General features: G+C 43.0%; 1 protein-coding gene across 10 annotated transcripts; it reads right to left on the reverse strand.

Moving 5' to 3' along the window:
- Positions 1–935: 935 nt before the first annotated feature.
- GJC1 (gap junction protein gamma 1) lies at positions 936–27866 on the reverse strand. 10 transcript variants are annotated; one of them, XM_064524432.1, is made up of 6 exons: positions 11602–12031; positions 11413–11485; positions 9973–10215; positions 7210–7323; positions 5331–5406; positions 936–5191 (listed from the first exon to the last, which is right to left on the reverse strand). In XM_064524432.1, exon 6 carries the CDS (start codon positions 5170–5172, stop codon positions 3991–3993), a length of 1182 nt encoding a protein of 393 aa, XP_064380502.1. In that variant the 5' UTR covers positions 5173–5191; positions 5331–5406; positions 7210–7323; positions 9973–10215; positions 11413–11485; positions 11602–12031; the 3' UTR covers positions 936–3990. The 10 variants fall into 10 exon arrangements, with proteins under 10 accessions (XP_064380502.1, XP_064380503.1, XP_025963662.2 ...); XM_064524433.1 differs by lacking the exons at positions 11413–11485; positions 11602–12031 and adding an exon at positions 27709–27866; XM_026107877.2 differs by lacking the exons at positions 11413–11485; positions 11602–12031 and adding an exon at positions 26518–26984.
- Positions 27867–27885: the final 19 nt, after the last annotated feature.

Raw genomic sequence — 27885 nt, forward strand, 5'->3', positions numbered from 1 at the left:
CAAACGGCAACTGAAACAAGCCTGGGGCGACTGCCTAAGATCCAGGTTTAGACCTCCCGATTTTCCCGGTTTTTGATCACAAGATCAAACGCAGCCATCACACAACAGTCTCTAATAGATGATTTCCCAGCAAACAGATTTCACAAGCAAAGGATGCTGCAACCATTCCCTTTTTCAGTTAGGGTTAAAATGCCTGAAGCATTTCAGAATTTCTGCCTGCAAATTTGTTGCCAAATGAAGGGTTCTACACTTTAAAACACTTAAGCACATGCTTAACTGGATGCCTGTAGCTGGTCGCATTGACTCATGCCGAGATAACCACATGCTTAAAGATAACTACGAATTCTGCTATTGCGGTCAGAGCAGGGGTTCAGAACAAAACATACTCTGCAGCCAGAAGCAATACAGTCCTTGCCTATAGCGTTGGGTTTTTCCTCTTTGAGACAGAGGGGAGAGGTCTATATAGACACTGCTAAGGACAAACAGCCTTTCATTCGAACTTCTTCCCACCAAGCCCATTTTACTTTTGGCTTTCTCAGAGCTGCGTGACATGGCAAACCAGTTAATGCCTCCTTACGCATACTTCCATTTTTGAAGCAAAATTTTAAATGAGGGGAAAGCATGGGACACAGACAAAAGCCATCTTTTGTGGCTGCAAAACAGACAGCCATTCAGCTGCAATTTTTAAAAGGAGCTGGGCAGCCAGCTCCCTTATGTTCCTTCGAAAATCGCAGCTAAATTAGGCCAGCTAATGCGGCACAGTTCACTGGACAATATCAGCATGCTCATTCATATGCATAAATGCAGATTTCAGTAATAAAATGTTCTGATGAGTGGTACCCTTGTCAAGGTCTGACTCCCAAAGTTTGGATTTCTCTTTTTTTAATGCAATCGTTCTTGTCACGGAAGAGCAATTCACATGCAAAACAGCACAGTCGATTTCTAACTAACTCTTTATTAGAGTAAACAAGGTCAAATATATAAAAATTCCAAGTTGTTGTGTAAGACAAATCATTAAATATCCCTCTCCCCCACTCACATATTCAGCGCATATTCTATTGCTGGAAAACAAGCCATCTCATTCAGAGTGGATTTTTCAGTAATCCACTGGATTTAATAGATATTCTTCCAAACTGCATCCAAAACCAGAGAATGACAACACAAATACAAGTTACGTTCAATTTTTTTTTTAAAAAGTCTGTTCTGAATGTTTATTTCAGAATGGCCTAAATTTAAGCCAAAGCAGGAGAGCATTTTAAAGTAATGCATGTATCACTTCTTCAAAAGGAAAAAAAAAATCAAGCCCAATACTTTGAAATTGAATACAGTCACAGACATGAACATTTAGGGCTTTAACAGACATCCGCTACTAATAATACACACTCAGTTTCAAAGAAAATGTGCACCTTTTTACACAATTAAAATGATAACAAAAACAGTCCCATTACTTTTTTGGAGTGAATTTGGCACTGGGAGTGGAATATCCTAAATACTCTGGTCACTAATGGAATTATTTACCAGTCTGGACAAAAGCTCACAGGGCTGACCTGAGACATAGTTTTATGCAGGTAATGGTTTAGATTATTAATCAGGAAAGGGCTAATACAAATAGCAGGTGAAGCAGCTGCGATGAACTGATTGCAAAGGTAATTTAAGCTATTAACAAGAAAGTGCTGCACTGATACAGTTTGTGAAGACAGCAGCAAGGGGAGAAGAATTCTAACTTCTTGCAATTCGGCTGATTAAAGGGCATTCAGAATCATCTCATGGGGTTAAAAGCAACACAACCCTTTTGGGAAGCTGAAAAGAACAACTGAGCCGCAGTGTTTGGGGATAATGAGCGCATTGTAGCCATGCATCAGTGTTTATCTCCAGGCTCCAAATGTCTTTCTCTAGTACTTTCAGACAACATGTTTTTCACCCAGCTTCTCCCGCACACTCGCATCTTTCCACAGGCAAAGCCTCTCTGCCCGTCCCCAGGCAGTGTACTTCTCTTCATCCTCCTGTTTAACTAAGGGAACACCACTAAACTCTCTCACCCCACAACGCTCATCCCACCGGCTAGCTGTCTCAGCCTGCGAGTCCACTTAAGCTTTCAGAGCTGGCTACATACTTAGTATTTTTATCAGTTAAGAGAAAAAGACCATCCCAAAGCTGTCACGTGTGAAATTGTGAGGTTGCTCCTTTCCCAGAATAAGGGGCAGACAGTACTGGCAGAAGAAGGAGCAAGTTTGCTTCCAAAACACAACTACGCTTGGACACTCAAGACTGTCTGGGGTCCCAAAGTGAAAACAGACCATGAAAACAATTCAGCAAAACCTCTGTTTTCAGCAAATGCTTGGGTAAAGCAAAGGGATGTGAGCACGTGCTTGCAGTTTCCATGGGGTAACTCATATCTCCTTAAATTTAACGTAAAGCCTCCACTTAGATGCTCTGCAGAACAGAGCTGGAGAACGGGTTTACATGCGCTCTTCTACGTAGCCTTACGTCTCAGTCCTGCTCCTGAGCAGACTGTAACAAGGGCAGTAAAGACTGAGGTAGCCTCGAAACACGACAGTTCCCCTCCCGCTTGAAACCACCCCCTCCCCATATATGAAATGGGCTAAAACCTAACAAAAGAGAAAACAGAGCAAGCTCCTGACTACATTATAAATAGTAGCAAAAAAAGCATACAGATTTATCAGCATCTCTCAAACATTAATGCTCATCCTTGCCAAAAAGACACCGCCAAAGGCAGTAAATACCGCGTTTGCCTTTTTCTAATTATAAATTCAAGTTTAATGCCAAGACCACAGAATGCCAAATCTGACTGGTCTCTCAAGCAGAAATCTAAATTATACATATTGCTCTGTCTGAACTTAATTCCTCGGACATAATGGAAGGAAGAGGGGTTGGAATAAGGCATTATCATTTATATTCAGCAACTGCTTTGTAAAAACTCTTGTAGACAGCATGCGTGTGTGCTGGGTGCGGGGGGGGGGGAGGAAGGTTACTCCTTGAATGTAAAGCATGGGAAAAAAAATTACCATGACTCCATCTAACCAGATTACTTCGAAAAGACAGAAATTTGTTATCCAAAAGGTATTGTAACAATTTAATGCCCTCAGGGGTGGGGTGTTATATAATAACAGACCTCTAAAACATATGTTTCCATAGATATTACATAAATATGTGGAATTACTGAATACAGTAAATTTCTGTTTACTTTTTTTGAATATTTTACAGGAGATCAAGTTTCTCCTCCCTCCTGTTGAATAAAGCTTGCAGGGAGGTCTGACCCCACTCTGCGCTATGGCAGCAATCTTGCTCTGAACACAAGCATTTAATACATATGCATTTTTCCGTAAGTAATTTTCCATAGGTTAAAAAGAACTGTAGCACATATTAATCATAGTATGACTCTTCTGTTTTTAAGTAGCACATCATTTTTGTAAAAGTACAATCAGCAGCACCATTAACAGATATCCTCCGAATCTTTCACTGCTCTGCTGCTAAGTGATAGCCAAAGAATCTTCCGTGGTGTGTTCGAGGCACTTTTGAAATGCAGCATAGAAAGTTTTACATTTAAAACAAAACAAAACAAAACAAAAAACAATGAACCTGCAGACCACAGTAATAAAACTAACAAAATGCTAACAGCTACCTACCGTTCTCTCTTCATTAATATAAAAAAGTGTAAGTTCAGAGATCCAGTGTACAAATACAAAAGTTGTGCATAATAAATGTACTATAATACTGTACATACAGCATAAACCGTTCAAAGAGAATGATTTAAATATACTTATTTGTCTCCTGACTTGGAAGACAGAAGAATAAAGTTCTGTAATGCTAGAATATGTGTATAAACACTTTCTGAGAGCCTGGATCGCTAGCCAATGGTATCCCTGAAAATAAGCAGAGCCAAATATTTACTCAGTAGAAGCAATTATTCAAGGGGTTGCTGGTTATGATAAACGAGGAGAAAAACACAATATTTAAACTCAACCAACATCAAATCCAGACAGAGTTCTTCCCGTCTCCTGATTTGCTACTGGCACTGCTTTTGTTTGAGCCTGCTTTGGACTTCTTCTCTCTGGAACTGCTGGGATTGTTTTGGTTGTTATAAGCCTGGATCGCAAGGTCCAGGCGTTCCTGAGCCACTTTAATTTCCCTCTGCAGATTTTCAAGGTCGGCTGGAATGTTCTCTTCATTGCTTCCATACTGCTGTTCCTGAGCTATATTGGCTTTGTTCTGTTTGTAGGCCATTTTGGCATTGGACAATTCAGTATACTGGATTTGATCCGGCTTGACCGCAATGTTATAGCCAGGAGGAGCAGATGGTGTGTTCCAAGTAAAAGGGTAGTTATAGGTACCAGAGTCTTCCAGCTCTCTTCTTTTGTTGTTTAACGTGTCCCGGATTGTGCCAAATCCCAAATGGAGCATCTCCCAAACATTCAAAAGCAAACACAGACAGCTCACACCATACATTATTAGTAGGAAAATGGTCTTTTCGGTTGGCCTTGAAATAAAACAATCTATCTTGTGCGGGCACGGCTTCCGACTACACACAAATACGGGGCTGACCTCAAAACCGTACAAAAAATACTGACCCACAAGAAAACCAATTTCAAACGTAGTCCTTGCAAGAAGCTGCAGCACATAAATTTTCATGAGTCCATCTTCACGAATCCGCCGCCTGCCATCATGCTTAGCTTTGGCAGGGGCCTGCTGCTCTTTGTTCTCCCGCTCACTTTCCAGCTCTATTTCTGGGTACATCATCGGGTCTTCCTCATGATCCTCCTCGGCTTCCTCTAAGCCACGGTGTTGTTTCCAGCGCATCGAGAAACTTTTGCTTCTGATTCTTCTGTCAGCTTCGCTGTGTTCCACCATCCGGGCAATTTTATGAATTGCGTAGCCTAAATACATCACAGATGGAGTGGCTACAAGAATGATCTGAAACACCCAAAATCTCACATGTGAAAGAGGCGCAAAAGCATCGTAACAAACATTCTCACAGCCAGGCTGCTCCGTGTTGCACACAAACTTGCTTTGTTCATCATAGTAAATGGATTCTCCTCCCACAGCAGTTAGGACAATCCGAAATACAATCAGCACTGTCAGCCAGATTTTGCCAACAAAGGTTGAGTGATTGTGGATCTCCTCTAACAGGCGGGTCAAAAAACTCCAACTCATGGTGGTCAAATAATTTTATCTTAAAAACAAACAAACAAAAAACTCAAATATTTAGAGTTTATCAGCTTTAATCTAAATACTGAAAGCATTCAATCAAGAGACTTAGAAAGTTCTTGAAAAATTTTACAACCTTCACAAGGCCATTTTTACAGTATCACCTGTTATCGGGAGCCTCCAGCAGCCAGAATTTGCTTGAGGATTCTAGGTCTCTTCTGGATGTTTTTGAGAAATCCACTATAAAAGAAAAAGAAAAAGGTTAACTGCCATTTCCACAAACAAAACCTGCTCCCAAAGCTACTTCTAAGCAGAAGACAGAGATGTGGCCGCCCTGTATTTCAAATGTTACTAAAAGCATTTAAACTTTAGGCTGAAATCTTCAAAGTATAGTGGATCTGAAAGCTCAGTTCCTGTGAAATCTCATGGGCACTGTTGGCTACGCATCCCACCACCAGCAGTAAGATTGGTCTTAACCACATGGAGGTGGCCAAGCATTGTTCAATTCTGAGCTAGCAATCTCAGCCTCTCCTTTAGCCAACAGAGAGAGTAATTATCTCCAGAGGGCAATGCCAGCTGTCTTAGGATGGAAACAAATCACCTGGTCAAAGCCAAAGAGGCAGGCAGCCTGTATTATCTTTGTCTTAAAGACAGGGAAACCTGATACAGATAGTGACTCGTGCAGTGCCATCCTGCAAATCTAGGCCAGAGACAGGATGCGACCTAACGAACATCTAAACTTGATGCTCAAACTATTCTTTCTCTGGATTTTGGTTCAGTCCCTTAGGGAGGCGAACAGTCCCTTTCGGAGGGAAGAAAAGACCTTAGTACATGCTTATTCTTGTAGTGTTGTTGAGAAAGTGGAAGGAAAACCTAGCTAAAGAGTTGTCTAAAATGTTAAAAGATAGATGTTAGATATCAAGCAATATAAATTTGTTGTCATAAAAGTAGAAAAAGAAATATTATCAGTAGGAACTCATGGCTGGCAATACTACATAGTATAACAAACAAAAAACTCCAGCAGCGACATAGGCTGAGCATAAGCTCTAAATAGTAAAACTGGTGCAATGCTGAGAACAGGAAGAACCGTTTGATGTTCCTACAGCAGCCGAGAATAAAGTATCTGTCAGTCTCGCTAATGATGTTAAACATCTATTAGTAATAGAGATTTTAAAATCAGAAGGCCTACATAACATTTGTTCAAAGGTCCTAAAACCAGGGCTGGACAGAACACACCTCTGGACCTGTGATCTTAAGTAATTCACTCTTAAACTAAGGAAATTCCAGATGGCTGGAAGAAAACTAGTATTTACAGCTATTCAACCTTTTCCTCATAACTACAGAGCTATTTGCAGGCAAAATAATGAAATTTGAGGGGATGTAATCAATGCCGACTTTAAGGATATGAATGTAATTCCTTTCTGGTGAAATTAAATGCTTCATTGATAAAGGCAACAGCACAGACGTAATAAGTCTAGGCAGTGCAAGACATCTGATTTAGTACTCCATGACAGCATGAGGGAAAAATAGTGTGATATAATGATAGAAAAGCACACATTAAGTACACTAAAGGTAACAGAAAAGTCTTGAAAAATGATTCCCACGTTAGGGTCAAGATGAATTGTTTGTGATTACAGTCAGCTCTACAAAGACCAGAAACAGGCCTGGCAACTAGTCTATATTTTCCTCTGTGATCCAGACCTAAACAGAAAACGGCTGCTGACAAAATCTGCACAGGCACAGAAGTTTGCAGACTGACAAATAAACAGGAGAATATCAGCGATGCGGAAAAACATGGATTGCATTAGTGTCCTAGTCCACCGAAACAATGCTTTAACATAGCTTAATGCAAAGATACCCATAGAAAGAAAACAAGGACGATCACTTTTTAAATAAGAGAGCAGTTACGCTAGATATCGGTTAACAGCAAAGGGCGTTAGGGTCCTAGTGGATCAGCATTTCAACAAGAGCAGGTGATGTACCAAAAATGGTTACTGCAATCCTGGGCTGCATAACAAACAGGAACAAGGAGGGTGATCTTACCTCCTTGCTAGCAAGACAGCGTACAGTGCCTCTGCCTGCATCCTTCAAGAGTCGTTTAAGCACCAGAGATTGAATACGTTATTCTCAAAACCATGTGAAGAGCAGAGGAGAAGCCTAAAAGTGAGAGATTTAGAGAGTTCAATTTATTTAGCTGGGAAACATGGGTAGAAAAGGAAGGATTACCAGCGAGTCACTTAATCTTGTGTCTGTCAGCTGAGCATGCAACCAGTCCAAGGATTAGGACTGAGCTGTTCTTTTAACGGAAAAAAAGAAAAAAAAAAAAGCAAAAGATTCTGGTTCCAGTGTAGTACCTTACCGCAGAAAGTGGTTTCAGGTTCTGAACTCCGGTTTCAGAGAGGTACCGAACTACAGCTTTGCAACCTCACGTTCAGCCTTAGAGCTAGATGAGACAGTATTTCAGACACCCGTATCTCGGGCATTTTCCAACGACTACCTTGGATTGGGATTCAAAACTGGCAGTAGGACAAGGTTAGGGATAACCTGTGAGCTTTAAAAACATCTTTGATTTGCTAAAAGAAAACTCGAGTGAAAATCACATCCAGAACTAGGGATTATGGGGTTGTCACAACACCTAGATTCAAACCAAGATGCCTTGAAAATCTAGTTGCTGAACAAGAACGCATAATATGACATATGTGTTGCTACTGATGTGGTTTAGTTGATCAATCAGACAAAAAACAAGTGGGGGCTAAAAAGGGGTTAATTTTTACTCACTAAAAATGTTAAGGCCAAATTGTTTTTTTATAAGTAAACTACTGAGTAAATTCAAAATGAATTAAACAGGCTTTTGCTGGTGTAAATCTGGAATAACAGCAGGAACTGGCCTTTAAATTTTCAGATAATGTCAATGTTTATTCATCAGCAGTTCCTAACACAGAAGAGAAGTTTTAAATCAGAGCAGTTTGCAATACGAGAGAGGAAATTGAGTCTTTGGATTTAGACAAACTACTAACTCGACACTTGGCAAATTCTTTTGAGGCAACTGTCAGCCCTTCCAAGGTGCTTTTTCTACCTGTGGGACACAACTGCTGGTTTATAATCACTTTTTTTTTTTTTGGAAGTCTTATCTTGCTGTGTTGCAAACATGAATATCCCAGGAGGGACGGTGGGTACACTTCACCTCGCTCAGCTGGCTGCAGCGTAGGTAGGAGCTAAGCACAGCAAACAGCCACTTGAGGGCACAATGCATCTGGCCCATTTCAGAGCTTGCTTTAGGAAAGGGAAATCGCATCCCAAATTGCACCGAGTATATAAATGAAGACTGTGACAAACTTATGCATAGGCATCGACAACGCAGACTTTTACATTTAGATTATTCACTGGCTTTGGATGTGGAAGACCGCACTCTCACCAGCCGCGTGTTTAATACCCAAGACTTACCGTTGACCGGGGAGTTCTCACTAGCAAGATTTGAGCTTCCCAAAAAGCACCGTTTTCGCTTCACAAGAAAACATTATTTATTTTAAATTTAGTTTTAGTCGGAAGCAGAGCTACTAACACAAATACGGGAGAATCTGCCAAATAATTTCTGGCACCTCTGTTTTTAAGGAAACATTTTGGTTCAGTGAAGTGACCTGTGATGAAATCTTGATTCCAATGGAAATTTTCAGCCCACCCAAATTAAAAGTAGTGTTTGAGTAAAAAGTTGCAAGCAGAATGAGGGTGCTTAAAATGGTGATATCCTTCAGTGATCTCACGAGACCACCCAAGGTTAGAGTGAGCATGTTTCTGCCTTTACGACGTGTGTACTGCAGGATCCAGACAAACTGCAGTAACCTTCACCTAACGTACACTTAATATTTCCCCAGATACGTTGTTCTGGGAACATTTAACTCGATAACTTTCCATCGCTTGAAACAAAAGTCTATGGACACTGACATGTATCTGAAAAAAGCAAAATGTCAGCAATTTCATCTAATTTAAGTCATGCCAGAAAGTGCATTTGAGAAAGACTTTCATTCCTTGTATTTGTCATAAGTTCATAATGCCACTTATGGCAGAGCCGGCTCCTCAGACTAGACAGGATATATGATGCAAATAGCGTGACACTCATCTCTGACAGCAAGCTGGCTCTTGTGAATCAAAGTTGAGCAAACCAGCTCTCAGCAGACACTGACGTCCGCAAAGAACAAAGAATAATTTGCAGGAGGCACATGGAAAAAAAGTCAGTTTGGGGTAAACAGATTCACTGCAGGAATCCTTCTATTTTATCTATATTGTTCAAATAGAGACACGTACAGTGAACAGACCCTCATGTGTGAGCTTCCCCCATCCAACCCATGTGTGATTTTGAATATGAATTTAAACACGGGATTAATTCCATCCAGCCTCAGCTTTTTAATCTAATCGTAACAGCCTCCCTCCAATTATGGAAGAAAGAAAAGCACCTCTGAGGAGCAATTCACACCAGCCGCCTTAAAATCCTCTTTTCGAATGAGATGATCAAGGTGCAGCAGGGATGAACAGTGGGACTGGGAGAACACAGGTGCCTTGAACCAGGGAGTTGTCTGCGCTCCCTGAGATACCTTCCACCCCTGAGATGGAGGGTATCTATACTTTGGTGCAGCATGCAGCAGCTGTTTTAAGGAGAGTCTCATTTCAGCCTATCTAATCCCCAGTGCCTTTTCAATGTACAGGATTAGGCCTTTTGTTGGAAGGACTGTGCAACTGACTCCTCAACCCTGCCTGAACAACAGTGCTGCAAAGGCAGGCAGCAAATCCACCTTTCCCAACCCAGCTCACCTTCCTCCTAGTTAGAGACACGCTTGCCTGGCCTAAGTCCACATCTGAGCTCGGACTTCGGATCACGAGTGAGTTTTGCCTCGAATATGTTTCAAATACACCACAGGCGTACTCCGGAGTGCTGCTTCCAGCCATAAGATGCAACTCCCAGAGGGGAGCAACTGAAGCTGTCAGATCAAACCGAATTTCAGCAGGACACTAGTACCAAGCTTTCCTTGGAAAAGGTTAGCCTTAACAGTATACCTAGGGAAAGAGAGATTTTGTAGTCAAAAGGCAATCATTAAGGGGAAGACATTTAGAGAAGTGTTTTTTTTTTTTTTAAACATATCCTACCATGTCATCCTAAGTAAATTTGATTAATGCATTAATGATACACACATTTTGTTTAGTTTTCAAGCAGTTTAAAAAAAGATACATGCTGAGCAGAAAAAAAATTCCAGAATAAATGCATCGTAATTTTGTTGATATTCAAAAGAGGTTTCATGCTGCATGAAAGTGAAATTGGGCCCACAGGCTAATTAAAATAGGATTTGAATTAGGATGAATGAATTATTAGCATTATTCATTCAAATCTCATTTACATTTAAATGTAAATGTTCGCATAATTTACAGTTATGGGTGAAGAAGCACGGGGGCTCCTCTTTAACTTGAAAAATGAACAAGACTTCTATTCCTGATGGAAACAAGTTAGTCATAGTCAAACCCAGCACCGGCAAGACACGAGCATACCCCCACATCTCGGCTAATACGTTTCCAATGTGATCTGCATTTCCAGTGCCAAGTCCTCCTAAATTATGCAAGGTGAAGGACGCAGGGATTTTCTGGGGTGACAGACGACTAGGAGAAGACACTTCATTACTGCTGTGCTTCCATCGCTTGTGAAAGAAATGGGTTCAAACATCGCTTACTTTATTCCTGTATTTTTAAGAAATGTGTACAGCACTGTGCAGATGGAAATATAAAAACTGTACTGAATAATATTTATCCATATTGTATAATATTTGGGAGTGAGAAGGCTGGCACTTTTTGGAGAAAAAAACAGAACGCTTCCTCAAATAACTGGAAGTACTCAGTCTATCTTGTAAGTCTCATGTGGCAAGCAGAAAGCGGAGAAGAATCTAGGAAAAGCCACCGCATCTATGTCTATCTGGACACAATTCCTCAACTGGGCCTTCAAACCCTGGGCATTTTAACAAGGATCTGCGGATCCCCCAGATCCAATTCCCTTGACTCTAAAAAGCCCCGTGTTGAGACCGCAGATCTTATGTTGGATATAAATAGAATACGAAAATATGGGTAAGAGGTAGAGATATAAAAAGATTCTTGTGCTGTCAAAAAAATAAAGATGTCAAATACGTCTGTTTTTGAAAATCAACATACATATATTCACCCAAGCATTCAGCGTAAAGATAAACTGGAATTTGCAGATAAGAAACGAACCTCTGATAGCCTTAGAGTGCCCTCTAGGTAATGCTAACGTGGAAAGCAAAGTGACAATTCTAGCAACGTCCCCCTGCAGTGACACAATTCAAATGAAATTGTTACATGTTTCATGCTGTCCAAAACTAGCATTTACTTCACCTGCAGCAACCACGAGCCTTCAAAAAGCATCATTGCCAGGGCACACACCTCAGAGCATAAGAGGTCAGAGACTTTCAACCAGCGGCATCCATCGGGGCCACTCGTGCTCCCCGTCCCTCCAGCGTGGGGGCATAAAAGACGACTAGCTCAACTTCACTTGAGACTGGAAGCCCATCAAAAATGGCCTGTAGAGCCTGTATTCTCTCAAGAAGTTTTCAGAGTCCTTTTCTTGGGTCCAGGTCAGCCTTTATCCCTTCATACAGGCTCAGCATTCATTATCCTTTCAGATTGGTAGGAATGAGGTGCATCAGCTGCAAACAGCCTGGAATAGCGAGCTCCCAAATGTGGCACGTCTGTAGCAACCCATGACAGAGTTGCCAGATGCTCAGCAAGTCTGATCAAGTCGCTCTTTAGATCTGTCCTGCAGATTTCAGGCATCAACACACTTCAAAAGCAAGCCCCAAATGATATTTGTATTCTGGTGATGGGAAATGTAATAACAGGGATAATAAATTGCTCAGCAGATTACAAGATGAGATGCGCATTATTTGACAGTCTTTGCAATGAAACACTTGATCCTCAAGGCAGTAAGCCACAGTCAGACACGGCACTGAGCCCAAAATTTGGCTCCTACCAGCACAGTAACAGGAGCTCTTGAAACCTGCTGCATGAGTAACCCCCTCTCCCTTCAACGTGGCATGTGGCTTCAGGAATAAAACAAGAAATGAACTGGTACACTGCAGAGCTGACTTGGCCCAAGACCTCAGTAACATTCTTGCCTGAAGGATATCTCTTTTCTAGAGCCTCACACCACTTCAAAGGACTTTGCCACAGTGTAATTTAACCCCACTAAGCCCAGATGGGTTTGACTAGCTCCTATATGAACGGGCCTCACACAGAGCTGGCGCAAGTCCAGCATAACTTACCAACCTGGGCTCAGCACTGCACCCGGCCTCAACCCTGCTGGGTGCTCTCCACTACAGAGGAGCCAGGAACAGTGTTTCCCTGTGTAATTCAGTTGGACATTGAAAACAAGGAATTACAGGAGCAAAGGGCAACTCTTTACAGAAAGGTTGAATCTGCAGCTCAAATCGTAGTAGAGAAAACATCCAAAACTTCTGTTGTAAAATCAAGACCAAGCGTTTAAGCAAAACCTGAACTCTCAGACTGCCAGTCCAGGCTGGCTGCAAACAACGTGGCAAGGGTCTGCTACCTAGACCCTTACAAAATCCAAGCAAAGACCAGGAGAGTATCCCCAAGAAAGACTGCTCCTCTTAACAGAAATGGCTATCTTAACAGGTGAGCCTGGCCTCAGGACGGCTTCAGGTCCACAAAATATTCCTTACTGGGAGCTGTCAGTTCCTGCCGTTACACACCACCCGCATTCTGCAGGCTTTCCCATGAGGTGATCATACATAGCCACCACTCATCCGCCAGTCAGCTATCCATTTAATAAGATACCAGCCGCTCTTTAGCTCAGGATTAGTAAACCACAGTCCAAACTCTGTGCATTACTGCTTGCCAATGTACTTGAGAGATCAAGTGCACTGAATGCCTGACAAGTCTGATGATATGTTAGCTCCTTTGCAAGCAGCAGCAACTTACTTCAATGTTTTATTTTTAACATGCTTAGCCCCTAGGTTCCCTTGTACCAATAAGGCATTAGCCTAAAGAATTTACAATACTCCACCAGTTGGTAGATTAAAATACAAATTCCAGCTTCCGTTTTCAACCTACTATTCTGACAAAGGTACAGGGCAGACTCCTGAGCAACGTTTGCAAATATCGGCATACCCCACTAGCCATCAAAGACACGTTTCTGAGAAGTTTGCCGAGTAGCCATCCACAGAATCGTTGAGGTTGGACGGGACCTCTGGAGATCAGCTAGTCCAGCCCCCCGGCTCAGAGCAGGGTCAACGAAGCAGGTTGCTCAAGACCATATCCAGTTGAGTTTTGAGCATCTCCAAAGATGGAGACACCATGGCCTCTCTAGCAACCTGTTCCAATGTGTGACCACCCTTTTTTCTTATATTTAAATTGACCTTCCTGTATTTCAATCTGTGCCCACCGCCTCTCGTCCTTTCGCTGGATACCACTGGAGAGCATCTGGAACAAGAGCAGAGAGCAAAGCAGTTTTTCCCGTAAGAATCAAGGTAATGAGAGGGGATGTACTACAGGGAAATGAAACGCATGGGAAGGTTATACCGCGACCTGAAATCTTTCCCCTTCGTAGTGCAGGATGACTGCCCAGAAGAGTATGAATGCAGAGCAAAGACAGGAGGGATGCTGTGCACAGTCACCCACAAGATGCTCTGAGCATTTTTACCAGCAGCGTGATATGTAAACAATACATTACTGAAATTTTAAGAACATTATACTGTAGATTATTGCATCTGTATTCTCAGTAGTTATTTTAACATCAACAAATATGGGCAATGGAAGAGTGACAGGTGGAAAAACAACACAATGGAGACAATTACAAAAGCTAGGTACTAAGTGACCAACAGCAGAACTCCAAAATGACAGAGAAGGGACAGAGAGCAGGATGGGGGGCGGGGGGGGGGGTTACCATACACACCTGCCCACTAATCCTGCAGATTTGGGACACGTCTGCAGGCTGGCAAAGAGCAGAGGGCAAGAACCCACAGGACAGCATCCTGCTTCAAGCTCTGCAACGGCACTTGTATAGGCAGGTCCAACGCTCAGGAGTGGAGGAAAGAGTGAAGCCCAAGCGAACCAGAGCAGCATATGCAATCAGGAAGCTATTCAGGCTATAACACCCTACCTAAAATTTCTGTATGGCCCTTGATGGACCTAAGGACAGTGACTTTTGCACTGACATCCAGAACACTGGTAAGAGCAGAAAGGAAAAATCATGTTCTCTCAGCAAGGCCAAGAAGGAAGGTCTCCAGTCCAAAGTAAGGAACCCACAAGTAACGGTACGCAGTAAAGCCTTCTGTATACCAACGGGCACATGCTGTTGGAGAGAGCAACGCGCCAGAGGTCCTGCTGCACTTCCCAGGGTCACTCCATCTCTCTTACAGTCAAGTCTGTGCAAGCCCATCTTCACTCACATACCATTTCAGTCAGGCATTAGAGACATTTCCCTGTCTTGACATGATTAACGGAGTTGAATAACTGCAATACCCTTAACTACTCCCGATTCCACTGCAGCCAACAGCACCACAGTGTTTCCCCACGGGGCTCCTCCTATGTGCTCACAGGGATGAGTGTCAGGAGAAAACCACACACTTGAGGCAGCTGACCCAAATATCATTCTCACAGCCATTTCAGGAAAAAAGAAAGAAGCCGAAAGAGAGCAATTCTGTCTGCTCCTGTAAGTCAAAAGGCTCTTTACAGTCAACTGAACTGGAGACGATCAAATTGGTATGAACACCTAATTCACCTACCACCATATTATGACAGTCAAGAGAAACTATGAGAGTCTTTGTTTCATAGCTAAGCCTGAAAACAAATTAATACAAATGATGTCAATAAAACAGATACTCCATACCATGACACGGTCTGCCACAACATCCTCAATTCTGCAAAAGCAACATTTAAGAATGGCAGCTGTTTCACTGTAATCTAAATTCAGAAGACTTTCCCTTCCCACTCTGCCAGCTGGTATAGTAAGAGATGCCACCTCTCCCTACAACTGTAGCATTCAATTTCATATAATAGTTTCTTAAACAGAAGCTTTGTGATTAATTTTTAGAGAAAAGGAAGAATTTTCTGAATGCAGAAAAGGACCTTTTGGGACTATATATCCTAAATCCTTCCTACCATGACTGCTTAACAAGATGCCCAACACTTAGAATAGCTCTGCTAAATCTAGTCTAGATTTTCCACTTGCCGAGATGGAGGACAAGGAAGCTTTCCAGACCTCTATTACCTTACATGACTTTAAGCCTCCTTAGGCAGAACATACTCAACTCAGGAAGGTGCTAACTGTAAGCAGTTAGCTAAGCAAGACGGCCCTCTTGCTGAGCTATTTTAAATTATCTGTACACCACAGCAATTTATCAGGATCACGTTGGCAATACCTACACTCAGAGAATCCCGGTGCCTTACCAGACCATCAATAGCATTTTCTATAACGAGACTGTATCCAGCAGACATATGGCCGAGCGCAGCGCAGACTCCACGCACAGAACGCACAAGCATAGATGCTCTCTGCAAAGTGCCGTGTGGAAAGAGAAGCGGTTCACCAGAGTAAGAACAGCAAAAACACAAGCTGGTCAAGCAGACTATTTCTCCTGCCAAATACTGGCCTGCAGCTTCACCTTCCTTGTAAGCGCAACTAAACATAAGAAATCAATTGAAGAGTTTGTTTCAGTAAATCAGTTTTCATACAATTTGTTTTGCGAAAAGGAATGTAGTAAGTCAGAGCAGGCTGCTGCCTTGTAATTAAGATTTTACTCAGGTCACAGTTTAATTTTAACAGCTCTATTTTGCAAAAGAAATACAGAATATAAATACAGATCTAATTTTACTACGTGAATTATTTTTAGTTCTTTGTTGGAAAAAAATTATTTGCTATAGTGAAATAAGAAACCCAGAATTACCATTTTCTGAAAGACTTGGAAGCTTTTCTCTCCTTTGGGAAGGAATCTGAAGTACTGATTGTGCTCTCTACACTGTTCCTCACGCAGCAATTACAATCATATCAGCTATACGCTGGGAGAACACGCATACCAACTAATTTTCTGAAAATAGCTGCAAATAACTCATTTTATGAGAGGAAGACAGAAGGCCTGTTCCCACCATGCCTCACGCCACACAGAAAGACGCACTTAACCAAGCACAGAGTAGCAGGCAGTTAAATTTTTCTCAGCTGACTGCTTTACACTGCCATGTATTTTGCCAGCCTTATTATTAACAAGGATTATGAAAATTATCAGCACCTTTAATGCACATCAGGCTCCCAAATGAATGGAGACCGCAGAAGTCAAGCATGTGACCTGGCGATACAAAAGCATAAGGAAAAGCTTGATATTAAGAGCGCAGACTCGATGAGGCTACGATACATGCTGCTTTGGGTACTGCTGGAAAAAATGCATTGCAAAAAATATTACTGACAGAACTGCAGGCAATGTGACAATGCTAAACTTCCCCCTATTTCTTATTTCCAGGCTTTCAAGATTTTAGGTGAGTGGTCACATCCTAACACAGCCTTGCTAGTCACTGAGTGAATTTTTGGTTGCGTTGTGTGCATTCTCCTTGAACTCCAACTTGAGTACAACAGATAACTGCCATTTAGCAAAACTACAGAAAAATCCAGATTTATTGTTCAACCACTGTCACAAAGTGGGCAGTGTAAACAGTATTACAAAGCACTGGCCAAGTTAAAAGTTTGGCTTTACAAGTGAGATCTTACCCAGAATAATCCAGAACACCTACGTTTCTGAAAACTTATTTTCGTTACTTTAACTATAAAAAAGCAACAAAGAAAACAGAGCACTTAAAAACAGAACCTGTAGCAACGAGAAAATCTCCTTCTGAACAACTAGAGGCCTCCACGAGCTGGTCTGCTCCCATGTCTGGCCAAGACTATACTGTGAAGTTGCGATCCATGTAATTTCTCATTTGCCTTACAAGAATAAAATCTTCGGAGGACCTTATGAAGTAGAGAGAAAAAGAGAGTTAACACATTAAAAAGCTTCAGTGATAAATGTAGATACAGCTTTACTATTTTTTCTAGTGCATACTCAAAGATCTATTAACCTATGCTAGTAATTGCTTTGCCAGTACTCTGAAGGGTTAAATCATTGGTACGTACATGTGGTCCAACTGTTTTCTAATAGAAACACGAGTAGGCTTGCTTACGAAAATATTCTTAACACAACGGGTACTTAAGCATCTGCGGTAGCGCATCTCCTCACTCACTCAAAGAAAAGGGATATTAGCTGCAAAGTAAAGTAATTCCTAACAAGGAACACTGACTATTTGATGGATTCGCCATTACTCTATGCTACTGCTTCAGATAGCCTAGCTGTACCTTGAGGGAACCTCCCTATTGAAAGCCACCACCAGCAAAAGCTTCATTCCTTAGGGCTACTAAAAGAGAAAGGACAATGCCACACCAGAAAAATTAACCAAATTCTTTACATATGTATTCACGGTAGTAGAGATAGATCCAACTCCTTTGCCAAGGCCCCTTCCTTCGGGGATGCTATGGGAAAATCTGTCTCATACTGAAATGACCACAGAAGAGGTTACAGAATAAAGAGCCAAACTGAAGAGCAACACAATGCCAGGACTGGATGGTATCCATCAAAGAGTTTTTAAGGCTAGAGCTTTCCTTAAAATTGCCTTGATACTTGAGAACCGCAGGGCAGCAAGTCTGATGCCAAATCTTTAACACAAGGGCTCCAAAGATGATCCTGGAAAACTGCAGGCCTCCAAACCTGACATTCATATGGAACAAATTAGGCAACACTATAATACAGACTAGAATTAGGGGATAACTGATACATCTGCTATATCTGTATAATTATGATTCACTGGGGGAAAAAAGTCAATACAACCTTACAAAAGGTAACATACACTACTTGGATTTTCAAGACTTGTGGGACACTCTCATCAAAGGCTTCATATAAGGAAACTAAAGCTATACTGGAAAAGGGACGGTCCTTTCATGGATGAGTAACTGGGTGAAAGATAATAAACAAAGAGTAGGAGTAAACAGTCAGTTCCAGCCGTGGAGGGAGGTCAGAGGACACATGCTAGGACCCGCGTATTATTTATGAGTAAACTAGAACACAGTGATGTGAGCAGCAAGTGACTAAGGATGCTGATGGTGATATTCAAGGCGAGGAAGGTAAGCGACTACGACGAGCTGCAGAAGGACCTTATGACACCAAGACCTGCTAATAAAGCGGCAGATGAAATTCCATGTAGACAAAGTGATGCATACACCAAAAAAAATTTTAAAAATCCAATTTCACACTAAAAATGATGTGCCCTGAGATGCCCTTTCCAGGCAGGCATGACATCTTGGGCTGACAGGCTGTTCTATGAAAGCATCGGTGCAGCTCAGCATGTTCCAGAAAGCAAATACAATTTTATGGATGTCGGGAAAGGAAGCGAGCACTGACAGAGCGTACTGTCGTGCCGCTGCGGGAGGCCGCGGGTTGCCTGCATCTCGCACGCGGCTCTGGGCGCTCTCGCCATCCCCAACAGAGCAGGACGGGAGCAGCTTCAGAGAAGGGCAACGAGATCCACCAAAGGTATGGACTGGCTGTTCAATGAAGAACAGTGGAAAAAAAGATGTCTGAGGGGGCAAAAAGGATAGAGAACTATAAAGTCTTGAGTAGCCTGGAAAGGGAAAGCAGCTGATCATTCACTCGCCCTTAAAAATTAACAAAAGCGACCGTTCTTCACACTAGGGGCATGTCTCCCGGTGGGAGAAGTTTCCAACATGCTTCTCCTCTGTTTTTCCTTTAGCTTCCACTTTTGACCAGCATCAGAAACAGAAGGATCCAGTAAGGATGTTCTAAAGGAAAGAGAAACCACTGTCTGCAGTGAAGTGCTGTAAAGCTGAGCGGGGGTAAGAGATGTAGTAATCCATCGGCCAAAAGAAAGACACTAGCAGAGGCTAAAAAATAAAAAAAATAAAAACCTGGTACTGCAGGCTATTAATAGCTGGCAAGTTACAACGGATTGGTATTTATATAGATTGGCCAGACCTCACGCTTCCCCCTGCTTTTGAGGTGCAGCAGTGATTTATTTCGGCCAATATGTCTGCAGCACAATACTCCAGGGAAATGGATTTTGCAGACACCCAAATCAATAAGGGCTTTGCCACTGATTGCAAAGAGAGTAAGACCAGGCTGAGGAATGTAAATCAAGCTCAATATTGCCACAGAGGTGGAGATTTCAACTGAACAGTACAGTAGAAACAAAGACTATTTGAACCAGGGAATGAGGAAGATCCTTCCCATGCGCCTATAGTGAAGATCCCTTCGTATTTTTTCAAACGCTTCAATTTCTTTTTAATATATATAACCCAGGAATCACAGTTTCCTCTGAAAATGCTTCTCTTCTTAAAAAGTTTAACTATATATTTGAATGTCAGTTAAGGAACTCTTGTTATCGAATGTCTGCTTTAATTAAAGTTTAGTCATTTCTTAAATACCTAAAAAACGTTTGCAGTGAAAAATCAGATGTTTTCCAGTAAAAATCAAGACATGACTTTGCACACAGGACAGCTTACCCATAAAACACATATATTCTGTATATAAGAATCTTAATCATCATAATTTTACCCCATTAAAAAAAAAGTAACACCAGGGCCAGCCAGATGTGCATCTACCATCCACAAATGCTTTTTTTTTTTTTTTAACCTGATGCCCCTAGATTTTACAGCATTACTTGTAAGCTGTGTCACTGAACGCTTACCAGAGTACGACCTCCAGGAGTTAAGGAGGAGTCGGAAACTCATCCTTAAGGTAACAAATGCAAAAACATCTATATGCCCAAGAAATACAATTACCCTTCCAGGCCCTCTCCTATTTTAAGCGTACATGCCACACAAGAGAACACACAGCTCTATAAACGATGATTAGTTATACGTGCATTTGGCATAGCTGCATCATTCATGAGCATCCAAGTCTTGAACGTCACCGCAAGCAAAAGTCAGCATGACCTTTACGTCCCAAGGCATCATCGGTTATCCTGCGTGCCATGCACTCCAGAAGCACTTCTATCCTTATTTTTAAATCCAGAAGTAACTTTTCCCATTCCTACATTTTGCTCAATTGGAAAAAAAAAATCATAGTGCATTGCCTTTTTTTTTTTTCTTTTTTTTTTTCTTTTCTTTCTTTTTTTTTTTTTAGGAAGGGCTTTGGGGATTTTTGGTTTTTAAAGCGAAGAGGCGCCATGCATGGGTACCTAAAAGGTGAATAAAACCAACCCAGGAAAGCGGATTAATGGCCGAGCAGAACACAGCAAAGAGTGCTCAAAGGAAAATAATAACGCACAGTTGTCATCTCCCTCTCCGGCACCGCCAAATGTGACGTTCACCCTGAGAAGGATGGTAGGCAGGATTTGCTGGTGAACTAGACTGTATGTCTTCTTTTAATTCTTCCACAATATTTTAAACAAGGCCAGGCATATACAATCATAATTCTATTTTCTGACAAATGTGTAACTAAAAAGGTGGAACTAATATCTGTACGAGCTGAAAGCTGATACCATGCCCTTATTTAGGCAAAAAACCCTGCTGACTTCAACGATTTTCATCTAAGAAAGGTAATTGGGAGAAATTCTTTGCTCACCCGTAAAAACGTAAATCCCAGTTCAGTGAGTTATTTAAGCACATGCCTAATTTAAAGCACGAAAGAAATCCTGCTAATAACTGGGCTGTTTGCATATTTACAGTTAGGTATGGGCTTAAGTACCTGGATGATCTGGAAATACACTGAAATCCCTGGAAAACAGAGACTAAAACAGACCTGTCTATAAATTAAATCACAGTGGTATGAACAGAAGGGCTAATATTAAATTTGGGGGAGGGGGAAAACATGCGTGTGTGTGTGTGTGCGTGCGTGTTTTGAAGCATCTGTTCAAGTTTAAGCATATAAAACATTTTTCAGCCCAATGACTCCATAGGGAAATGCCTCATACATCAGCTCATCTGACTCAAATTTTCCATCACATTTCCCTTAATACAGTTTTGTCCATAAATACACCATTCGGTTTTCCAAATATAGCTTTTTATTTATAGAGCAAGAAAGCCCTGTAACTCATGTTGTTACTTAAATCTCTGGGATTTTCCCTGAAATGCAATCATTAAGAAATTATTAGCCTAGCGTCCAATATTTACGTATTGAACTAAGCCCTCCACATTTGCAGAAAAATGAGCTATTTTTGCTACAAGATTTACTGTTCTCTGTAGAACATCTCCAAAATTTTCATTGCTCACTTAACATTCCTTCAGAAATATGCGTTACCCAGGAAATACCTAGTAACGTCATCAGACTATCATCTTCTATCTTTGCCGAAGCACACATACCAGCATGCCAATTTAATTCATAACGCATCCGTGAACTTTTACCCTAACTCTTGATCCTGCATAAAAGAAAAACAAGGTTTTAAAATCCCGACCAGATTTTCTTGACAGTTCACGATTCGGAAAAAAAGCTGCGTGCTACTATCCAAACAACGACAATGATTCATATCTGTTGTAAAAGGAGCTCTGAAAAGGGAATCTAAATGCCTTTTCCCCCTCCTAGGAGCATTTTAAGGATTAATTCATTTTTGTGGCTTCTAATGGAAAGCAAACAGCCTACCAAAAATGTTACAAAGCTTGGCCAGTAAATACATAATTTAGACATTTAGAAAGTAAGGTTTCCTCAGATGCAGCATTTAAAAAGCAAGCAGTATCGAACACGGTAAGTGAAATCTGAATTCATACAATCCTATCATTATTAACAACTTCAGCCCAAAGCAAATACGCAGGATTATTGCAGGGTATGAGTACAGGACGGAGGAATTCCACTCCTGCTGATCGGAGGAAGTACAAAGAGCAGCTGGAAAGGCTGATAATTACGTGGGTTTTTGCAATAACATATTCATTCACAAAGTGTAACAAAAAGGGCCGTCTCCCTGAAAAGAGGACGCGATACAGTCACCCTCAAGTGGCTGCAGGGCTGTGGTCCAGGGACCCGCTCTCAAAAGCGCTTTTGTAATTCAGGGATTCTCCATGCGCCCCACGCAGGGATGCTAGGAAGGGACATGGAGTAGCAGGGTTAAGACTAGAGCAAGCATCAATATTGGAAAAAAGTAAGCGGGAAACATTAGTGAAACATTTTTCACAGGAATGATTTCCTTCCCATTAACTAGATTCTGCAACAATCTGGGGCACAAAGAGACTTTGCTGAATGACCGCATGAAAAACAAAAGCTGAAAATCATAGGGGAAGAAATACCTTCCATCAAAGCAGCGTGTACCCTCACAGATCCCCACACAATAGTGCAGACAACAAAAGGGTCCATTATCCACCCATCACCAGTGCTGCCCCTCTTAAACTATTTAATGATCGTTACTATTGTCTAAGCTTCTGCCACCACTCACAAAAACCTGTCTGAGCAATAAGGCTAAAGCACAAATGAGGTACCGGCCAGAACTCGCTTCAGGTTGTCAAGGGTTGAAAAAAAGATAGTGAAAACTGGAAGCAGCATTAGGAAAGAGCCACAAAATTGCCTCCCTCTTCCTGGCTCAGTGCTAGCAGTGAAGCTACAGCCTCTGTGGATTTGTGATTTTTCCACCATGGCTCTGCACTAGCTCGGCTTCAAGAGGAGCAGCAGAGGATGGCTCAGCACCCGTCACTACTCCATAGTGCAGCACTTAAGCTCCTGGGAAGTCAAAGCTGAGACATTAATTCCTTCAAGCTGAGAAAACAACCAAACTTGAGCTTCCCAGTCTTGGAGGGGCACTTTCAGTATCTGGCACTCAAACAAAAGTGAGTCACAATCCATCCCACGGTTTTGAACTGTGACTGCAGTGGCTTTTAATGGACTCGGGATACAGATGCCCTAAACCTCCTCAAAGCATGAGTAAGACCACGCTGAAGGAGCTCGTGAAGTCACTGCGAGGATTCAGCTTCTGTGACATCTGGGTTTTGCAAGATGACAGACAAAGCATGGTATTAACAAAAACTCCACCGCTGGTTGATTAGAGAGGAGAAAGCGTTACACAGCCACACCTGCAGCCACAGCAGGTACAAACGACCACAAGAGAGGAACACTGGCAGGCGGATTCAAAATCATTCATCAAAATTCAGCTGATGAGCACAATCTGCCTGGGTTTCTCCTTTTCCAATTTACCCCATTTTGCCTTAGAAGCTTTTAATTGAAAACATAATGCGTTATAACAAGTCCTTGTTCTCCAGCATTGCTGCTTAGTCAAAAAGCAGCAGTAGATGTATTTTGAGCACCAACTGGCACCAGCTCCCCTACCAGCAGCACAGGAGTCTCAGGAACTTCACTATCTACCCACCACAATGTAGACACTCTCAGGATTGAGCGGCTCCTGATAAAGTCTTTCCACATTGCTTTGTTGGTCTTAAGCGTCTAAATTACACCTCGGTATAGTTTCAGGTACTACAAGCTGCGTTCTGAATCTCATCCCTTGCTTGCATCAAATGGCGAAAAGCACTGTTTAGAGAAGACTTTGGGTTTTTTGGATTTAGAGAAGTTGCTGGTGGTTGGAAAAAAAATTACTAAGTCAACAACTATGTACGTCAACACTCAACATAAACTTTTCACCAACAACTAGATTTCACAATTTAAGAACTGCGCCCTTGAATCTTGCCCTCATCAGATACAAAACCATACAGATTAAGGCCAGAAGAAACCTTTAAGGTAGTGTTTCACCTATGCAGCACAATTCCCAAATAAATTATCATTTACCACAGAAAATTCTTTAGAAAAAACAGTGTCTAAAATTTAAAAGTGTAAAGTACATACTAAAGCCTCTGCTAAGTCGTTAAAGCTGGTCTAAACTCATCTAACTTTTACCTTCTGAGCACAAGTTCTCTATGCCTTTGCTAGATTGGAGACCATTCTGTCACCACATTTATTTTCCCCGCAAACGCACCTATAAACCGTTATCAAGTCTTCTTTTAACCTTCCCTCTGCTAAGAGACAGACGGGGCTGCTGGAATTCTTCAGGGCAAGCATGTTTTCCGATCCTTTCTTGGCTCTTCTCTAACTTGCTCAAAGTAAGCCATAGCGCTCTCAGTCTGCGACCCCGATTTTTCAGTTATTTACCAATCTTTGCATCACCTGCATGTTAACCAGGATAACATGGATTTTTCTTCCAAATAACGGACAAAAATATTCACTAATGAGAGGTTAAGAAGGGGTACCTATGGAATCCATCTAGGAAACAGATGCTTTGCAACAATTTCCCTTTTATAATCATGCATTCCAACCTTTAACTAGCTTTTTAACAAAAACCTTTATGTTGCTGCACCATTTTAAAAAAAAAATACTTACTTCCAGTTTTTTAAATTAAAATGTTTTCTATTACCAATAATTCAAGCTTTACTGCATCAGTGATAGTACAATAGAACTTGCAATTTTAGCCTTAAGAAGTTTTAAAGGTAGTCACTTTATTAAGCGCACAGCCAGTCATTAAGGTTTTATTAATAACTTCTCAAAATTTAAACTGATTTGAAATATGATAAAGCTGATTTTAAAAAGCCACAGCAAGGATGAGGCAAGCTAGGTGATAAACAGAAGAAGCTGTAACAAATATTTACTGAACACGTTTTCAGTACGGTTGAAAAAAAGTGAGATGGTCTTGCAAAATAAGTTTAGTTTTAATCAACACAAGCCTTCAAATATACCTGCCAAAACTTATCAAAATAAGTTCATCCTTTTATTTTGCCCCATCCTTTGCCATTTCAATTCAGAAAATGTGACAGTCAAGTTACAGCTGTTCAAAAGAGAAAAACACTGCAAAAGGATCAACTTTACAAGAAATTGTAGAAATATTTCCAAGACAGATCTCCAAACTCGATATAACATTCAGCCACAGCATGTAACCACTGCGCCCAGCCTCAATGCACCATCAACCAGCTCCAGTTCACCTGAACTTTTGCTCTGAGCCCTGTAATTTCCTTACCTTGCCTTCTTCTCAGCTACAGACATGGTAGGAAACTTCTGGCCATAAAAAGGATCAAAGCTGGCTCCCGAACCGTGGGTATCAGGTTATCACTGCGTTCAGAGCACCCTACCCTGGCTTGAAACACCAAGACCATCTAGTTATGAGCTTTTGCCACCGACCAGCAAGTGGAGAACGACTGATGCTATGCAGCCTGCGCATTCGTCAGACAGAGAAAATATGTAACAGCTCACCCCACCCACTGTCAACCCCTTGACATCTGTTTCAGTCAGGAGAGCGACACAGGGGGAGGAACACGTATCCTCCCCTCTTTCTTGTAGAGGGCTGCAAAAAAGCTGAAGTTAATTTTAGGATTTTTGCACATACAGAACTTCCAGCTGTTTGCAGTCATATGGAAAGAATAAGGAATGCTCGAGTTACATGTAAATCTGTACATTAATTTTCTTTAAAAACAATCTTACATATCTAGTTACATATAGCATATTGGAGCTTATTTGTTCCCCCAGGAAAACATAAGCATAACTTTAACATATTCTTAGAAAGAATCAAAAATAAGGAGAAGAGCATCTTTCATTTCTTTAAACACAAATCTCAGTACAAAACAATGGCTTTCCTCTTCTAAATGATCTCAATAAAGGAAAGGTGGATTTCGGTAACCTGATTCACACAGTTGATTCACTGAACATCAGGGTGAAATAGATTTCTGACCCAAAGGAAGAGAAATTTTTTCTGCTGGTTCTCCTCTACTCACAGTGTGCAGAAACACAGAAATACAGAGAACAAGAATAATCAACTGTCAAATGCATGGTTTTTGTTTTCCCCCTCATTTCTAAATACTGGCTAAATGATAAACAAAAGCAGATTCCAGTGTTACTAATTGCCGCTCAAGCATCCATATAGTACATACATGTCCTAATTAAACCTATATGCACCATCTCCTAGCTGTAATCAATGTGACCATGGCACAGAATTAGCGCTTCCCTAGGAAGCAAGGTCTCAACAGCCAGCAAAAGCCAGAATCTTTCCCAGTACAAAAGAGAATCAGATAAAAAAGGCCACTAGAAGTAACTATACATACATTATCCTTGTGAAATTTTAAAACCAAAGTGAGGCCTAACAGAAGCCAAAACTTTCATAACAAAACTCCCATGAGCTGACAGGGGGGCAGAACGTTTCTCCTTGCACTCTGCATCTTCAGATCCAGCACGCCGAAGCGTCAAACGGCACCGCCGTAGCCGAAGTTTGCTTGACGGAGGGTTAACTCAGCACATCAACAGCAGTATAAGCTTTTATCTGCACAAAGATCATAACGAGCTCCTGATTTCTAACCTCGTTTTGGTGATACAACAGTGTCTTTAACCGCGGACTGAACGCTCACGGACCGAGTCAAGCGCTGGGATCTGCCAAGCACCATCCTGCCAAGCCGAGGAAGCGAAATGGCACTGCAGCCCTTCGCAAAGCTAACTACATTGCTTTTACTCATCGATGCTCAGAGAGGCAGTGTTTCTTAAAAAAGAAAAAATACCTGTTACTTGGAACTAGCACCTGCACCGTATGAAGCAGCAAACTGGAGTATTGGAAGCAGTAAAAACCCAGCAGTTTGTACTACCAGCACACAGCATGTTTCTAATGCCAGAAAGCTGGAAATAGGTCTTTTATTTCTTCATTTCGAAAGAACACACTAGAAAGACCCGTCACTAAAAGCAACCGCCAGCGACCCAGCTGTGCCCCGGGGCCGTCTCCGACGCCGGCGAGAGCCCGTCGCGGCCGCCCGGCTGCCTCGCACGCGGCGGCGGCCACAGGGCGGGCTGCGCCCCGCCGGGGAACTTCGGAGGGACAAAGACGGCGGCGGCGATGCGCGGGCACGGCCGCCCCGCGGCTCGGGCTCAGCACATCCCCCCCCACCGCCGCCGTCCGTCCGCAGCCGCCAGCGCACGGGGACGCTCGTCGGAGGCAGGACCGGCCGCCAGCGCGGGGCCTTGGCGGCTGCCGGGTGGCCCCCGCCTCTCCGCGGCCCAACGGCCGCTCGGTCCCCTCAGCCCCCCCCCCCAGCTCCCCTCAGCCGTCCGGTCCCCTCAGGCCCCCCCCCCAGCTCCCCTCAGCCGCCGCCCCCACCCGGCCCAACGGCCGCTCGGTCCCCTCAGCCCCCCCCCCCAGCTCCCCTCAGCCGTCCGGTCCCCTCAGGTCCCCCCCCAGCTCCCCTCAGCCGTCCGGTCCCCTCAGGCCCCCCCCCAGCTCCCCTCAGCCGCCGCCCCCACCCGGCCCAACGGCCGCTTGGTCCCCTCAGGCTCCCCGCCCCCTCCCCCCGGCCCAACGGCCGCTTGGTCCCCTCAGGCTCCCCGCCCCCTCCCCCCCCCCCAACGGCCGCTCGGTCCCCTCAGGATCCCCGCCCCCCCCCCCCAACGGCCGCTCGGCCCCGGGCTCGCGCGGGAAGTTTCCCTCGCGCTGCTCCCCCCCTCCCCCCTCAGAGCAGCCGCGAGGGTCGCTGCCGGCGCGCGGGCTCCCGCCCCCCTCACTCACGCCACCGCCGCCGCCGCCCCCCGCGGCTCCAGCGCATGGTCCCGGCGGGGCCCCCGCAGCCTCCCCTCGGCCGCCCACGCGCGCCGCCGCGGCGGGCTCAGCCGGCCGCTGCCCCCCGTCGGGGAGGGGGGCGCGGGGCGCATGCGCGCAGCCCCCCTCCCTCCTCCCCCCCCCCCC

The sequence above is a fragment of the Dromaius novaehollandiae genome, chromosome 22, assembly GCF_036370855.1.
Source record: "Dromaius novaehollandiae isolate bDroNov1 chromosome 22, bDroNov1.hap1, whole genome shotgun sequence".
NCBI lineage: Eukaryota > Metazoa > Chordata > Aves > Casuariiformes > Dromaiidae > Dromaius > Dromaius novaehollandiae.

Coding starts and splice junctions, on each gene's coding strand:
- GJC1 (XM_064524433.1), bottom strand. CDS start 5,172: ATGAGTTGGAGTTTTTTGACCCGCCTGTTAGAGGAGATCCACAATCAC.